We start from the raw sequence: 16,257 nt of genomic DNA on the forward strand, positions 1-16,257 counted from the left end.
GCTTTACAATTTTTTCAGTAGTTAATTAGCACCAGGCACGTAACATATAAGAAGGGTCACAATCAGAAAACTCCTAAGGTCAAGGAGAAGTGTGCTGCTCCCCTTCCTTCTCCAAATGACAAGAGCTTTGGTAATCTCTGCGATCATGTCTAGAGACCCTCAAAGCATGCATCACAGGTTGTCATGCCTACAGACTTAACATCACATAGAAAGAAACCATAGCAGCTACGTTAGGGAGCCTGGGCTTCAACTTGTCCAGAAAACCATTTTCTTGACAGCATGATGTAGAATAGTGAGTGCACCAGAAAGAGAACCAGAGAAGACAACTGCTGTCCAGTTTAATCCAGTCTGCTAGCTGACACGGAGGAATCAGGTGAAGTGTTGCTGTATTTTCTGATTTTTCTCACCTCCCCTCCCATCTGGGTCCACCCACTTTCTGTCTCTCATTAGAAAATAAACAACCTTCTAAGGGATCATGATATGATCTGATGTGAAATGATATATGATATGATATAACTAATACATTAGTAAGGCAAAACAAACAGAAAGAAAAGAGTCAAACACAAGACACAAGAAACGGATTTAGATGCGGAGACCCATGCATTCTAGAGTGTTCTGGAAGCCATATTATATACACAAAGGCCCTGTGGGGTACAAATGGTTGCCTGACAGACGCTGTCTCTTCAAAGTGTCACCAATCTTTCAACATAGCCATACTGGTGAATAAGTTGCTCACATAATAGCCACTGGGGTTAAAGTCATGTCCACCCATAGCACAATGATGTTAATAAAAATTGATACAGTAAATATCAGGGTGTTTCCACTACTACAGCTATAGCCATAAATGCTATCCCAAGTGACTTTACTGTTATAGCATAGACGGCCCATGTTCTATATTTTTATTTGCCCATTTGTTTATTAAAGGACTACTGTTACCCCAGCTATTTTAAATAAGTTTGCTATAGTTTTTTTAAATTTTCTACATATTTTAAAGCTACTACATTCAAATATTTAAAAATCAGTAATATATTGTTCACAGTATTTGATAAACACAGGATAATATATTTCTCTTTTGGATATTTAAACAGCAATATGTTTATACATTGAAGTGATTCTAAACACAATGTTATACTCAGATGCAAATGAGTATTATAACTTTGCTGTTCTTTTTTAATGGCTTTTATCATTTTTTCTCTTATTTTTGAGATTAATATAATTAAATTATTTTCTCCCTCCCTTTTCTCCCTCCAAAACCCTCCATATATCCTTTTTTTCTCTCTTTCAAACTCATGGCCTCTTATTTTTCATTGTTTGTTACATGCACATATGTAAATGTACACACACATACATATTCCTAAATATAACCTGCTCAGTTTGAATAATGATACGTGAAGCAGGCTTTTGGACTCCAAAATGGCCCATGTGCCTGACTGTAAACCCCTGTAACTCCTGATATGCAGCAAACCCTCATTACTGTTTGTTAATTATTTTGAAAGCAGAAATTCAGAGCCTGGGGAGATGGTTCAGCAGTCAAAAGCACTTGCCACTCTGCTGTCTTCCAGCTGCCCACAACTCCAGCCCCAGAGCTCTGGCACCCTCTTCTGGCCTCTGCCAGGCCCTGCATGAACACACACACACACACACACACACACACACACACACACACACACACACACACACAGAAGCCTGTCTAAGTGGGGATTTATTTTCCACTTAAAAGACATTCTTCTAAAGCTTCATGAAGAGAAACTGATGAGCTAATAATCAGCAGAAGAATGAAAATAAAGTGAATTCAAATGCTAAGTGTTTGTGCTCAACACCAGATCGGAGCTCATTCACTCACCAGCTACACAGAGACGATGCATTTATGAATTCTTTTCATTGTGCTTATTCAGAAGACATCACAGTCCAAAACCAATTGCAATGAATAATTTGCCAGGTCTGCATTTCTACTTGAAAACTCAGTGTACAGTGCAGGACTGGGCTAGAAGCTTCAGGAAGAAACTGAAAATTAAGTCCAAATGATATGCTGTTTTGCATGGAAAGAACATTAATTTTTCCCTTTTCAGCGACAATTATGCTCCTTATCTGTTCATGCATTTAGTGGGAATCCCAAGTAGGTTATCTCTTCTCTTTTGTCAAAAAAAAAAAAAAAAAAAAAAAAAAGCTGTTTCACATGATCTCGCCTGCACCAAAAAAAAGTTGTACATTGGTTTTTCCTTTGCATTATCTTTCAAATAATTTGTCTGAACCACAATGTGGACTCTGAAAACAGTGACTTAGATGAGGATAACAAAAGCTGGCAAAGACTTACTCCCGGTTTACTTGACCTTCTAAAGACTGAACAGATCTCTAAATTCTCAGCCTTGTTCAAGAAAACTGCCTGACAGCCATGATGAGGATGGTTTCTCATTAGGAACACTGTTGAGGCTTTAGATTACAGCTCTCCTAGAACCCCATCAACTACTAGTCAGAAGAAACAGGAAAAGAACAGGGGTTTTATTATCCATCTTAACTGCCTTTTATTGAGAAGCAGAACTCAGTAAAAACAAACAAAACACACTCTAGTAGCTTGTGTCAAAGTCCCAGGACACATTCAATTATAGTAAGTGCTCCAGTTCTCTCTTTCCATGAACTCTGACCCCAATCCAGAGACTGACTAGTGCTGAGATCAACACCTCTAATGCGGCTACCTCAGGTGATTAGGAATGCCCCCTGCTGGCCCTTAGAAGCCTAACCTCCAGAAGCTGAGACTGCTCCCAGAGGTGCTGCAGTCATTGAACTGATTCTTCAGGCCATCCGGACAGTTTCTCGGGCTGAGGTAGCTTCAAACTGGTCCATGTCCAGATCTCTAACTTTCAATTAGCAATTAATACCTTCTAGATTGGACATACTATAAATTACTGATACTTAAAATCTTTTGAAAGATAGGGGAAAAAACCTCAGTCATCAATAACTGTATGAAAAATGGTGTACTGAGACTTTTACAAAGCAAAAAGAGAGATAGCAAAATCTCTCTCTCCCTCCCTCCCCCCCCCCCTCCCTCTCTCTCTCTCTCTCTCTCTCTCACACACACACACACACACACACACACACACACACAAAGACACTTTCTCTTCATGCCACCACACACCCCAATGGAGCCCTTAAGAGCTGGAATACAAGGAAGAACAGGGCAGAGCCTTACAGTGTGAGGCACTGCCCTTCTCATGCTCTATAACTCCACACTCTGTGTCTTCTCATTTCAAAGTCGTCAAAGACACTTCACCACAGTGATGCTTCATCCTTGCTATTAAAGGACTTGAAAGAACATGACCAAGTAAGGGGCAAATGACTGGCTCTGCTCACATCTAGTACCAAAGGAACAAAGAAAGGAGAAGTCCTGTTAAGGACTAATGAATACTATTAATTCTCTCCCTTCTTTCTAATAATGATCAAGAACTATCTTAAATCATAAAGATATGATAATATTAAAATACGAATCTCCCCAATTACCCCATCCCAGCAAATTCCCAACTGAAAGAAAAATGAGTAGAATGTAGAAATAACCAAAAGAAAATACACTCTGCTTGCAGTTGTACTCACAGAAGAGCAGTCAGGAGAAACCCTTTCAGGTGGGATTAGACAGTGTGTGCAGAAGCTCTTGCATGATTAACCTGAACAGTCAGCATGCTCTTGAGTTCAGCATACTTATCATTTGACCAGGCGTGGTAGTGCATGTCTGTAATCCCAATACTTGGGAGGCAGAGACAGGAAAATCTCTGTGAGTTCAAGCCCAGTCTGGCCTACATAGTGAGTTCCAGGACAGCCCAGACTACATAGAGACCCTGTCTCAATTCCCCTGCCTCCTCAGAAGAAAAAAGTGCTTGAATCTCACTCAGAAGGGGAAATAAAATAGACATTGAAGGTGGATGGAAGGAGGACACTGGGTAGGAGGCGGAGGGGAGCTGAGGTAGGGACCAGATGGGGGAACTGGAAGAGAGAAAGGAAATCGGTGGGAGCATCTCTGGGACAAGCCACAGTTCTGGGATGGAGAGGCTCCCGAGAATCTATGGGGGTGACCCTAGCTGAGACTCCTAGCAGAGTGTGTGGGTGGGATATGAAGCCTAAAATGACCGGCTCCTATAGCCAGGTGGGACTTCCAGTGAAGGGAGGAGGACAGCAACCCACCCACAAAACCTTCAACCCAAAATTTGTCCTGACTACAAGATGTGCAGGGATAAAAATGGATCAGACATTGGGCCAACCCATTGGAGATCCAGTCCATGGGAGAGAACCAACCCCCGACAATATTAATGATGCTCTGCTATGCTTGCAGACAGGAGTCTAGCATAACTGTCCTCTGAGAGGCTTCATCCACAGATGATGGGAACAGATCCAGAGAGACACAGCCAAACGTTAGGCAGAGCTCGGGGAGTCTTGTGCAAGAGTCAGGGGAAGGACTGAGGTGGCTGAAGGGGTCAAGGACACCACAAGAAGACCTACAGAGCCAACTAACCTGGGTCCAAGGAGGCTCACAGAGACTGAACCAACCAAAGAACACACAAAGGTCCCCTACACATTTGTAGCAGATTGCAGCTTGGTCTTTCTATGAGTCCCCTAACAATTTGGGGGGGCTGTCTCTGACTGTTGTCTGCCATTGGATCCTTATCCCCCAGCTGGGCGGCCTTGTCTGGCCTCGGTGGGAGAGGATGCACCTGGTCCTGCTGTGACACCTGGACCAGCTGGTGCCCATGGGAAGGAACTCCCCTTCTCTGAGAAGGGGAGAGAGAAAGGGGGACTGGAAGGAGGGGGCACTGGGAGGAGGAGGGCTGCAATTTGAATGGGAAGGGGAGGGAGGAAGGGAGGAAGGAGGGAGGGAGGAGGGAGGGAGGGAGGAGGGAGGGAGGGAGGGAGGAGGAAGGGAGGAAGGGAGGGAGGAAGGAGGGAAGGGAGGGAGGGAGGGAGGGAGGAGGAGGAAGGGAGGGAGGGAGGGGAGGGAGGGAGGGGAGGGAGGAGGGAGGGAGGGAGGGAGGGAGGAGGACGGGGAGGGAGGGAGGAGGAGGACGGGAGGGAGGGAGGATTAAAACATACCATATCACCCTTGTTGCTCTGCCTTTCAAGGCTGAAGACGGCAGGAGAGTCCACGGAGAGCTCCTGGAGCTTTATGTCAATCTCAGCAAGCTGCTGAGACTCGGCGGCTGCAAGGGTATAGCCTTCTCCTGGGACCAGCCAACCACACTGATCGCCCTAAGAGAAAACCAGAGTGACGGTCATCCCACACCATATTCTCACACCAGAACACATGGTGTAGACCTCTCTATCAGAGCCCAGGCTTGCAAACCACAGCACCACAGACCCCTGGAGTATGGAGGTTATGGTTTAATTCTCTTCCCAGTCTGTACACAGTGTCTACTGGTGTCGCTGTGGGATCCCCCAGCCTCACAAGCTGGTTCTCTTTCATATGATAAGAAGAAATCTTCTTTAACTGATCAAAAATAAATGTAATATTTTCAAACTTTACCCCAGTGAGCCACCAAAACAGTTTACAGTTCCACCTAAACTAGTCTCCATGCCCAGATAATTTTAGCCCCAAACCCTCATGTATAGTGAACTTCACTTACGTTAAGATCTAAACAATCATAACCTAACAATGTGCCACTGCAACCGAGGAGCTAAGCCTCACCAATCACAGCAGTTGCTCAGATAACTCCGTGGCTAAGAGCTGGGGCTGCTCTGCAAAGGGGCCAAGTGTGGATCCTAGCACCACACCAGGGAACTCACAACCCTTACAACTCTGCCTGCAGGAGAGCCCATGCCCTCTTTTGGCCTTTGTGGACATACACACATATACATCACAAAGTCACCACTGAACAGTTGCCGTGCATGAGTGCTTACCGGCACAGGCAGGTCAGTCTGAACTGCACGAAGGTCTGCGGTCTGAGACGTCTCAGACTTGTGCCAGCAAAAGTGGGAAAGGTGTGAAAAGCGGAGCTTAGCTGTGGTATCGGCACACCAGAAAACCGGCCTAATGGTAATACCATGCCACAGTATTTATAGTAAAAAATGGCTGTGAAGAGCCCAAAAGTCTAAAACTACAAGGGAAGTGGACCTACCTAATTAGTCACAGATAAGAAACCGGTTTGTTATTTGCCCACATAAAGCTGAATAAGCACTGAATACTCTAAATGAAAGATGATGGCCAAAACTTAGATTACAGAATCAAGGACTAAACAACAATTGTCTGAGTGTAGTTCTTTTTAGTGAAGCTAAGGTTTGGAACCTATCAATGAAGCCCAACAGAAACACTGATGTCCAGGCACCACGCAACTGCAGCAAGGAATTTTATCTATTAAATGGAAGGTAGCGTTGTCCACCCTGCTGCTCAGCACCACCTAGAAACCGTTGGCCTGTGTGGTGAGCTTAAGCTTCCTGGTTTGCAGGAGTCTCACCTTCCTGAGACAGAGGCCGGAGATGGCCTTCCTAGCTTCCTTTCTAGTTAGGGTTCAGGCGCTAACTTAGTAACCAGCAGCCAGGTTCATCCACTCACTGGCATAGAAGTGAGTGGTCTGGACACCACTGTAAAACCCACCTTGCTACAAAAGAGGGCAGCAGAGACATCAGTGCACAGACGTACACACAACACTGCGCACACATGCACTGCACATACACATGACATACACACACATAACATACACACACAACACTGCACACACATTCACTGCACATACACGTGACATACACACACACACGACATACACACGCAACACTGCACACACATTCACTGCACATACACATGACATACACACACACATAACATACACACACAACACTGCACACACATTCACTGCACATACACAGTTTTTTTAAAAGGAATTCCTAAAATACAAGAAACATACTTTTTTAAAGGTAAAAACTTTTAATATTCTGAAACTAAAATTTCAGATGATTTCAACATATCCAGTAAGAAAGAAAAGGAGAAAAAATAAACAACCTTCCTACCAAAGGTCTAGTCGGAGTCAAGATGTGAGCTTCTAGGAACTATTTCAGAAGTTGGGGGATAACAGCAAAATCAGGTCATAAATAGAACTGGATTCCCAAATAATATGAGGGGGAAAATGGTAAAAAAAAAAAAAAAAAAAAAATCAAATATGACCATTAAAATACATAATTTGAAGTCAGGAAATATTCCAAATATTATCAACGGTTACTCCAAATAACAACAAAAAATAGTTAAAAATAACAAAAAATATTGTTTGAATTAATATTATAAAGCTTAAAATAGTGGGTTGAGGATTTAGCTCAGTGGTAGAGCGCTTGCCTAGCCAGCGCAAGGCCCTGGGTTCGGTCCCCAGCTCCAAAAAAAAAAAAGAAAAAAAAAACTTAAAATATGAGAGGAGAAAACATAAATACTAACTAAGCAAATATGCCAAAAGCAGTATTAATCACAAAATCCGCTGTGATTTTGTGACTTGTGGAGGTCAGAAGTCATAGCAAGTGCGGCTGTCGGGGAAGGGACACACGCTGACTGCTCACAGCAGAAAGTGGCTTGCCTGGCTTGACGGTCAGTAACAGACCTAAGACTGAAACCTGGGTGTCTAATTCTGCTCCATGGTTCTGGTTCATAAAGGAAGACAATTGCCATGGTCAGCAGCGCTGAAGTAGCTTCAGAATCTCTCGGTGCTCAGCCGTGTGCTCCACCCACCCTTGCCTCCATTCCTGCACCCAGCTCCCACAGGCCCCTCAGAGGTTGCATTCTGTGAGGCTCTGGTATTTGCTTTGAATTTGGAGCGGAAAGGGGGGTATTATGCTTGCCCACACAGAATTTTTTCAAGGAATTAACTGTTGACGTTTAGAACACATGGTTTCCATTTAAAAATCTGAGTTTCTATCTTCTCTCAAAAAGTTGCAGGATCCTGGCAGCCAGGGCAGTCAGGGAGCTTAGTGTTCCCTGGAACTTCCCCCTGTGGCTGCTACCCTCTGACCTGGGCTTGCAGCTGGCTGCAGGCAACCTGACACACAAGCAGGTAGCAGATAAAGGGCTGTGGGCGGGGTCCAGAAGCACCAGAGTGACAAGTGCTTCAGGTAACTCGGAAGAGGATGTTTCTTTGTAGAAATAAAAACCATGCCTACACCATTAACAGGAACTCCCGTGAGAACAGTGGGCCACTGCTCTCTTGTGGGTCATTCCCTAGCTCTAAAAATATCTACATTTACTCCTACAGTAGAGTCTCTTCTCAGGTCTCCGGGGAACTGGATAGTGAAGACTGGCTAGGCAGGAATAGAATCCTACAGGATTATAAAGACAACACTGAAATACTGTGAAGCCGGATGGATGGAGAGAGCACAGAGAAACGCATTCTGATGGCATCAGGAGCTAAGCCTGGCCACTTTACAGACCTACTGAACTGACCAATAATAAATTTGAAAACGTTAGGCTTTTTACTGCAGAGAACGTCTTCTACCTTTCGCTGAGAGGCTGACGGCCCAACAGTGATTTGGAAAGGTAGAGTCCTTGACAAAGAGTCTGCGTACCTCGGAACTGGACAGTCCTGAGTCTGTATCTTCTAAGCCTTTCAGGAGCTCATCCAGACGTTTCTTCTCTCCTTCAACCATAACCACTGGGCTTCTTGAACTCTTGGCCAACTACAGAATATATTAGTGAGAAATTTAAGTTTTATTCTACAACAAATCTTTTATAGTCATTCTCCAAAGATATTTCCAGTATAAGCAACCCTTCTTGTCTTTCTCTAAACACACACATACACACACACACACACACACACACACACACACACACAATCTCCCTTTCTCCCTCCCTCCCTCTGCACAGTCTCTCTGTATGTAAATGCATGTGTGTGTGCAAGTGTGTGTGTGTGTGTGTGTGTGTGTGTGTGTGTGTGTGTGTGTGTCATCTCACTGGCTCCAGGCAGGCCAGATGATGGAGATACAGATGAGGGTATAGATACAGAAGACATGGACTTGCAGACTTAGAAGCATAAAAACATTTGCTGAGACACAGAGGACTCTTTTGAACACTTTATGGTGCCAGACATCCACTTAATGAAACTGCTTTTAAATTTCTAGAATATTGAGGCTGGGCATTCAGATCAGTTGGTAAGCCTTACCTCACAAGCATGAAGCCCTTGGCTCAATCTCGGGCACCCCATAGAGCTGGGCATCATGGTGCACACGTATAATCCCAGCACTTGGGAAGTGGAGGCAGGGGTGTTAGAAGTTCAAGGTCATCCTCCACTACATACCAAGTTTGAGGCCAGGCTGAGCTATATAAGACCTTATCTTAAAAATTAATTAATTTCTAGAATATCATTTAAATAAAGATCCTATTGGCTTTATAAAAGGGAAAGAAGGAGAATCTATATTGAAGCTATTGTGCATATCAGCACAAGCTCAGAGAAAACTCTGCTGTTGTTGGTACATCAAGATCTGATGGGCCAGCAGAGAGACAAGGCCAGATGAAGTCGGAGACAACTCCCTGAGCTAACACGAACATGGGGCACAGAGGACTGAGAGTGGCAGGAGAGGCCAGCCTGGCGGTGGCAGACTGACACCGGGACCACGCTGCCTGGCAGTGTGAGAAGAGATTCTGCCTAAGCCAAGGAAACACGACTCTCCTGTGGCTGACACTTTGTGCTCACCAGTGTGCTTTCCCACGGACTAGCTCTCCAAGCAGTTAATGTGAGCTTCTGTCCAGCCCACAGAGCTTTCTCATAGATAAATTAATTAGCATCCCAGGCCAATTCAGGAGTCGTTGCGCCCTTAACTGCTCTGAGTCTCCTTTAAAGACAAGCCAAGTCAGATTGCCTGACCTGCCCCTGAATCAAGGACCCACTCAAGGGCAGTGACCAAGCCCAGGGAGGAGCAGAGGGGCACAATACCAGCTGGTTTCTCCAAGCCAGCCTAGCTGCTCTGTTCTCCAAGCCGGCCTAGCTGCTCTGTTCTCCTCCAAGCTGGCCTAGCTGCTCTGTTCTCCAAGCCGGCCTAGCTGCTCTGTTCTCCAAGCAGGCCTAGCTGCTCTGTTCTCCTCAGCCCTAGCTGCTCTGTTCTCCTCCAAGCCCGGCCCCTAGCTGCTCTGTTCTCCAAGCCGGCCTAGCTGCTCTGTTCTCCAAGCAGGCCTAGCTGCTCTGTTCTCCAAGCAGGCCTAGCTGCTCTGTTCTCCAAGCAGGCCTAGCTGCTCTGTTCTCCTCCAAGCCGGCCTAGCTGCTCTGTTCTCCTCCACGCCGGCCTAGCTGCTCTGTTCTCCAAGCGGCCCTAGCTGCTCTGTTCTCCAAGCAGCCCTAGCTGCTCTGTTCTCCTCCAAGCCCCCTAGCTGCTCTGTTCTCCTCCAAGCCCTAGCTGCTCTGTTCTCCTCCAAGCGGCCCCTAGCTGCTCTGTTCTCCCAAGCCCCCTAGCTGCTCTGTTCTCCTCAAGCAGGCCTGTTCTCCCAGCTGCTCTGTTCTCCTCCAAGCAGCCTAGCTGCTCTGTTCTCCTCAAGCAGCCTAGCTGCTCTGTTCTCCTCCAAGCCGGCCCTAGCTGCTCTGTTCTCCTCCAAGCCCGCCCTAGCTGCTCTGTTCTCCTCCAAGCAGGCCTAGCTGCTCTGTTCTCCTCCAAGCCCCTAGCTGCTCTGTTCTCCTCAAGCCCGGCCTAGCTGCTCTGTTCTCCTCCAAGCCCGGCCCTAGCTGCTCTGTTCTCTCCAAGCAGGCCCCTAGCTGCTCTGTTCTCCAGGCCTAGCTGCTCTGTTCTCCTCAAGCAGGCCCTAGCTGCTCTGTTCTCCTCAAGCAGGCCTAGCTGCTCTGTTCTCCTCCAAGCCCGGCCTAGCTGCTCTGTTCTCAAGCAGGCCTAGCTGCTCTGTTCTCCTCAAGCCGGCCCTAGCTGCTCTGTTCTCCTCCAAGCCCGGCCCTAGCTGCTCTGTTCTCCTCAAGCCCGGCCCCTAGCTGCTCTGTTCTCCTCCAAGCAGCCTAGCTGCTCTGTTCTCCTCCAAGCAGGCCTAGCTGCTCTGTTCTCCTCCAAGCCGCCCTAGATGCTCTGTTCTCCTCCAAGCCCGGCCCCTAGCTGCTCTGTTCTCCTCCAAGCTGCCCCTGTTCTCCTCCCAAGCTGCTCTGTTCTCCTCCAAGCCAGCCCCCTAGCTGCTCTGTTCTCCAAGCAGGCCCTAGCTGCTCTGTTCTCCTCCAAGCCGGCCTAGCTGCTCTGTTCTCCTCAAGCAGGCCCTAGCTGCTCTGTTCTCCTCCAAGCCAGGCCCCTAGCTGCTCTGTTCCTCCAAGCAGGCCTAGCTGCTCTGTTCTCCACGCAGGCCTAGTTGCTCTGTTCTCCTCCAAGCCGGCCTAGCTGCTCTGTGTTCTCCTCCAAGCCGGCCTAGCTGCTCTGTTCTCCTCCAAGCCGGCCTAGCTGCTCTGTTCTCCTCCAAGCCGGCCTAGCTGCTCTGTTCTCCTCCAAGCCGGCCTAGCTGCTCTGTTCTCCTCCAAGCCGGCCTAGCTGCTCTGTTCTCCTCCAAGCCGGCCTAGCTGCTCTGTTCTCCTCCAAGCCAGCCTAGACCTGCTCTGTTCTCCTCCAAGCCGGCCTAGCTGCTCTGTTCTCCAAGCAGGCCTAGCTGCTCTGTTCTCCTCCAAGCCGGCCTAGCTGCTCTGTTCTCCTCCAAGCCGGCCTAGCTGCTCTGTTCTCCAAGCAGGCCTAGCTGCTCTGCTCTCCTCCAAGCCGGCCTAGCTGCTCTGTTCTCCTCCAAGCCGGCCTAGCTGCTCTGTTCTCCTCCAAGCCAGCCTAGCTGCTCTGTTCTCCAAGCCCCTAGCTGCTCTCTTCTCCTCCAAGCCGGCAAGCCCTAGCTGCCCTGTTCTCCTCCAAGCCCGGCCCTAGCTGCTCTGTTCTCCTCCAAGCCGGCCTAGCTGCTCTGTTCTCCTCCAAGCCGGCCTAGCTGCTCTGTTCTCCTCCAAGCCGGCCTAGCTGCTCTGTTCTCCAAGCAGGCCTAGCTGCTCTGTTCTCCTCCAAGCCGGCCTAGCTGCTCTGTTCTCCTCCAAGCCAGCCTAGCTGCTCTGTTCTCCTCCAAGCCAGCCTAGCTGCTCTGTTCTCCTCCAAGCAGGCCTAGCTGCCTGTTCTCCTCCCAAGCCGGCCTAGCTGCCTGTTCTCCTCCAAGCCGCCTAGCTGCCTGTTCTCCTCCAAGCCCATTCCCTAGCTGCCTGTTCTCCTCCAAGCCAGCCTAGCTGCCCTGTTCTCCTCAAGCAGCCCTAGCTGCTCTGTTCTCCTCAAGCCGACCTAGCTGCTCTGTTCTCCTCCAAGCAGCCCCTAGCTGCTCTGTTCTCCTCCAAGCCCGGCCCCTAGCTGCTCTGTTCTCCAAGCAGGCCTAGCTGCTCTGTTCTCCTCCAAGCCGGCCTAGCTGCTCTGTTCTCCTCCAAGCCGGCCTAGCTGCTCTGTTCTCCTCCAAGCCAGCCTAGCCTGTTCTCCTCCTAGCTGCTCTGTTCTCCAAGCAGGCCTAGCTGCTCTGTTCTCCTCCAAGCCGGCCCCTAGCTGCTCTGTTCTCTCCAAGCCAGCCTAGCTGCTCTGCTTCTCCTCCAAAGCCCCTAGCTGCTCTGTTCTCCTCCAAGCCAGCCCTAGCTGCTCTGTTCTCCTCCCAAGCCAGCCTAGCTGCTCTGTTCTCCAAGCCGGCCCCAGCTGCTCTGTTCTCCTCCAAGCCCCCTAGCTGCTCTGTTCTCCAAGCAGGCCCTAGCTGCTCTGTTCTCCTCCAAGCCGCCCTAGCTGTTCTGTTCTCCAAGCAGGCCCTAGCTGCTCTGTTCTCCAAGCAGCCCTAGCTGCTCTGTTCTCCAAGCAGGCCTAGCTGCTCTGTTCTCCTCCCAAGCCCGGCCCTAGCTGCTCTGTTCTCCTCCAAGCCCTGGCTGCTCTGTTCTCCAAGCCTAGCTGCTCTGTTCTCCTCCAAGCAGCCCTAGCTGCTCTGTTCTCCTCCAAGCCGGCCTAGCTGCTCTGTTCTCCTCCAAGCAGGCCTAGCTGCTCTGTTCTCCTCCAAGCAGCCTAGCTGCTCCTCCAAGCTGCCTAGCTGCTCTGTTCTCCTCCAAGCCGGCCTAGCTGCTCTGTTCTCCTCCAAGCCGGCCTAGCTGCTCTGTTCTCCTCCCAGCCCGCCCAGCTGCTCTCTTCTCCCCGCCCGCCCAGCTGCTCTGTTCTCCTCGCCGGCCTAGCTGCTCTGTTGTTCTCCTAGCAGGCCTAGATGCTCTGTTCTCCTCCAAGCCGGCCTAGCTGCTCTGTTCTCCTCCAAGCCGGCCCTAGCTGCTCTGTTCTCCTCCAAGCAGGCCCTAGCTGCTCTGTTCTCAAAAAGCAGCTCTGTTCTCCTCCAAGCAGCCTAGCTGCTCTGTTCTCCTCCAAGCAGGCCTAGCTGCTCTGTTCTCCTCAAGCCCGGCCTAGCTGCCTGTTCTCCTCCAAGCCAGGCCCTAGCTGCTCTGTTCTCCTCCAAGCAGGCCTAGCTGCTCTGTTCTCCTCCAAGCCCCATTCTAGCTGCTCTGTTCTCCAAGCAGGCCTAGCTGCTCTGTTCTCCTCCAAGCCGGCCTAGCTGCTCTGTTCTCCTCCAAGCCGGCCTAGCTGCTCTGTTCTCCTCCAAGCCGGCCTAGCTGCTCTGTTCTCCTCCAAGCCAGCCTAGCTGCTCTGTTCTCCAAGTCGGCCTAGCTGCTCTGTTCTCCTCCAAGCCGGCCTAGCTGCTCTGTTCTCCTCCAAGCAGGCCTAGCTGCTCTGTTCTCCTCCAAGCCGGCCTAGCTGCCCTGTTCTCCTCCAAGCCGGCCTAGCTGCTCTGTTCTCCTCCAAGCCGGCCTAGCTGCTCTGTTCTCCTCCAAGCCGGCCTAAGCCGGCCTAGCTGCTCTGTTCTCCTCCAAGCCGGCCCAGCTGCCCTGTTCTCCTCCAAGCCGGCCCTAGCTGCCTGTTCTCCTCAAGCCCCTAGCTGCCTGTTCTCCTCCAAGCCCGGCCCTAGCTGCTCTGTTCTCCTCCAAGCCGGCCTAGCAGGCCTAGCTGCTCTGTTCTCCTCCAAGCCGGCCTAGCTGCTCTGTTCTCCTCCAAGCCGGCCTAGCTGCTCTGTTCTCCTCCAAGTTCTCCAAGCCGCCCTAGCTGCTCTGTTCTCCTCCAAGCCCCCCCTGTTCTAGCTGCTCTGTTCTCCTCAAGCCAGCCTAGATGCTCTGTTCTCCTCCAAGCCCAGCCTAGCTGCTCTGTTCTCCAAGCCGGCCTAGCTGCTCTCTTCTCCTCCAAGCCGGCCTAGCTGCTCTGTTCTCCTCCAAGCCAGCCTAGCTGCTCCGTTCTCCAAGCCGGCCTAGCTGCTCTTTTCTTCTCCTCGCCGGCCTAGCTGCTCTTCTCTCCTCCTCGCCGGCCTAGCTGCTCCTCTCTCCTCCAAGCCGCCCTAGCTGCTCTGTTCTCCTCCTCGCAGGCCTAGCTGCTCTGTTCTCCTCTCCAAGCCCGGCCTAGCTGCTCTGTTCTCCTCCAAGCCGGCCTAGCTGCTCTGTTCTCCAAGCAGGCCTAGCTGCTCTGTTCTCCTCCAAGCCGGCCTAGCTGCTCTGTTCTCCTCCAAGCAGGCCTAGCTGCTCTGTTCTCCTCCAAGCCGGCCTAGCTGCTCTGTTCTCCTCCAAGCCGGCCTAGCTGCTCTGTTCTCCTCCAAGCCGGCCTAGCTGCTCTGTTCTCCTCCAAGCCGGCCTAGCTGCTCTGTTCTCCTCCAAGCAGGCCTAGCTGCTCTGTTCTCCTCAAGCCCGCCCCTAGCTGCTCTGTTCTCCTCCAAGCCAGCCCTAGCTGCTCTTTCTCCAAGCAGGCCTAGCTGCTCTGTTCTCTCCTCCAAATCTGCCCTCCAAGCCGGCCTAGCTGCTCTGTTCTCCTCCAAGCCGGCCTAGCTGCTCCGTTCTCCAAGCCGGCCTAGCTGCTCCGTTCTCCAAGCCGGCCTCGCTGCTCTGTTCTCCTCCAAGCCAGCCTAGATGCTCTGTTCTCCTCCAAGCCACCCTAGCTGCTCTGTTCTCCAAGCAGCCCCTAGCTGCTCTGTTCTCCAAGCTGGCCCCTCTGCTTCTCCCTCCAAGCCGGCCCTAGCTGCTCTGTTCTCCTCCAAGCCCGGCCTAGCTGCTCTGTTCTCCTCCAAGCCGGCCTAAGCAGGCCTAGCTGCTCTGTTCTCCTCCAAGCCGGCCTAGCTGCTCTGTTCTCCAAGCAGGCCTAGCTGCTCTGTTCTCCTCCAAGCCCGGCCCTAGCTGCTCTGTTCTCCTCAAGCATTCTAGCTGCTCTGTTCTCCTCCAAGCCCCCTAGCTGCTCTGTTCTCCTCCAAGCCGCCTAGCTGCTCTGTTCTCCTCAAGCAGGCCCTAGCTGCCCTGTTCTCCTCCAAGCCGGCCTAGCTGCCCTGTTCTCCTCCAAGCCGGCCTAGCTGCCCTGTTCTCCTCCAAGCCGGCCTAGCTGCCCTGTTCTCCTCCAAGCCGGCCTAGCTGCTCTGTTCTCCTCCAAGCCGACCTAGCTGCTCTGTTCTCCTCCAAGCCGGCCTAGCTGCTCTGTTCTCCTCCAAGCCGGCCTAGCTGCTCTGTTCTCCAAGCAGGCCTAGCTGCTCTGCTCTCCTCCAAGTCGGCCTAGCTGCTCTGTTCTCCTCCAAGCCGGCCTAGCTGCTCTGTTCTCCTCCAAGCCAGCCTAGCTGCTCTGTTCTCCAAGCAGCCTAGCTGCTCTGTTCTCCAAGCCGGCCTAGCTGCTCTCTTCTCCTCCAAGCCGGCCTAGCTGCTCTGTTCTCCACGCAGGCCTACCTGCTCTGTTCTCCTCCAAGCCGCCCTAGCTGCTCCGTTCTCCAAGCCCGGCCCCTAGCTGCTCCGTTCTCCAAGCCTAGGCCCTTCAGCTGCTCTGTTCTCCAAGCCAGCCCTAGCTGCTCTGTTCTCCTCCAAGCCCGGCCCCAGCTGCTCTGTTCTCCAAAGCTCTGCCCCTAGCTGCTCTGTTCTCCTCCAAGCGGCCTAGCTGCTCTGTTCTCCAAGCCGGCCTAGCTGCTCTGTTCTCCAAGCCGGCCTAGCTGCCCTGTTCTCCTCCAAGCCGGCCTAGCTGCCCTGTTCTCCTCCAAGCCGGCCTAGCTGCTCTGTTCTCCTCCAAGCCGGCCTAGCTGCTCTGTTCTCCTCCAAGCCGGCCTAGCTGCCCTGTTCTCCTCCAAGCCGGCCTAGCTGCTCTGTTCTCCAAGCCGGCCTAGCTGCTCTGTTCTCCAAACCAGCCTAGCTGCTCTGTTCTCCTCCAAGCCGGCCTAGCTGCTCTGTTCTCCTCCAAGTCGGCCTAGCTGCTCTGTTCTCCAAACCGGCCTAGCAGCTCTGTTCTCCAAGGCGGCCT

The 16,257-nt window shown here is 51.0% G+C and overlaps 1 protein-coding gene across 1 annotated transcript in view; it reads right to left on the reverse strand.

Annotated features, from left to right (window-relative positions):
• The window catches only part of Fsip1 (fibrous sheath interacting protein 1), a 56,328-nt gene that overhangs the window by 19,358 nt on the left and 20,713 nt on the right, over positions 1-16,257 (reverse strand). The window contains exons 9-10 of the mRNA XM_032903915.1: positions 8,515-8,625; positions 5,074-5,229 (exon numbers count right to left, since the gene is read on the reverse strand). Of these exons, the coding sequence (XP_032759806.1) occupies positions 5,074-5,229; positions 8,515-8,625 (267 nt within the window). The remainder of the gene's footprint in view (positions 1-5,073; positions 5,230-8,514; positions 8,626-16,257) is intronic.

This window comes from Rattus rattus, chromosome 5 (assembly GCF_011064425.1).
Source record: "Rattus rattus isolate New Zealand chromosome 5, Rrattus_CSIRO_v1, whole genome shotgun sequence".
In the NCBI taxonomy this organism is placed as follows: domain Eukaryota; kingdom Metazoa; phylum Chordata; class Mammalia; order Rodentia; family Muridae; genus Rattus; species Rattus rattus.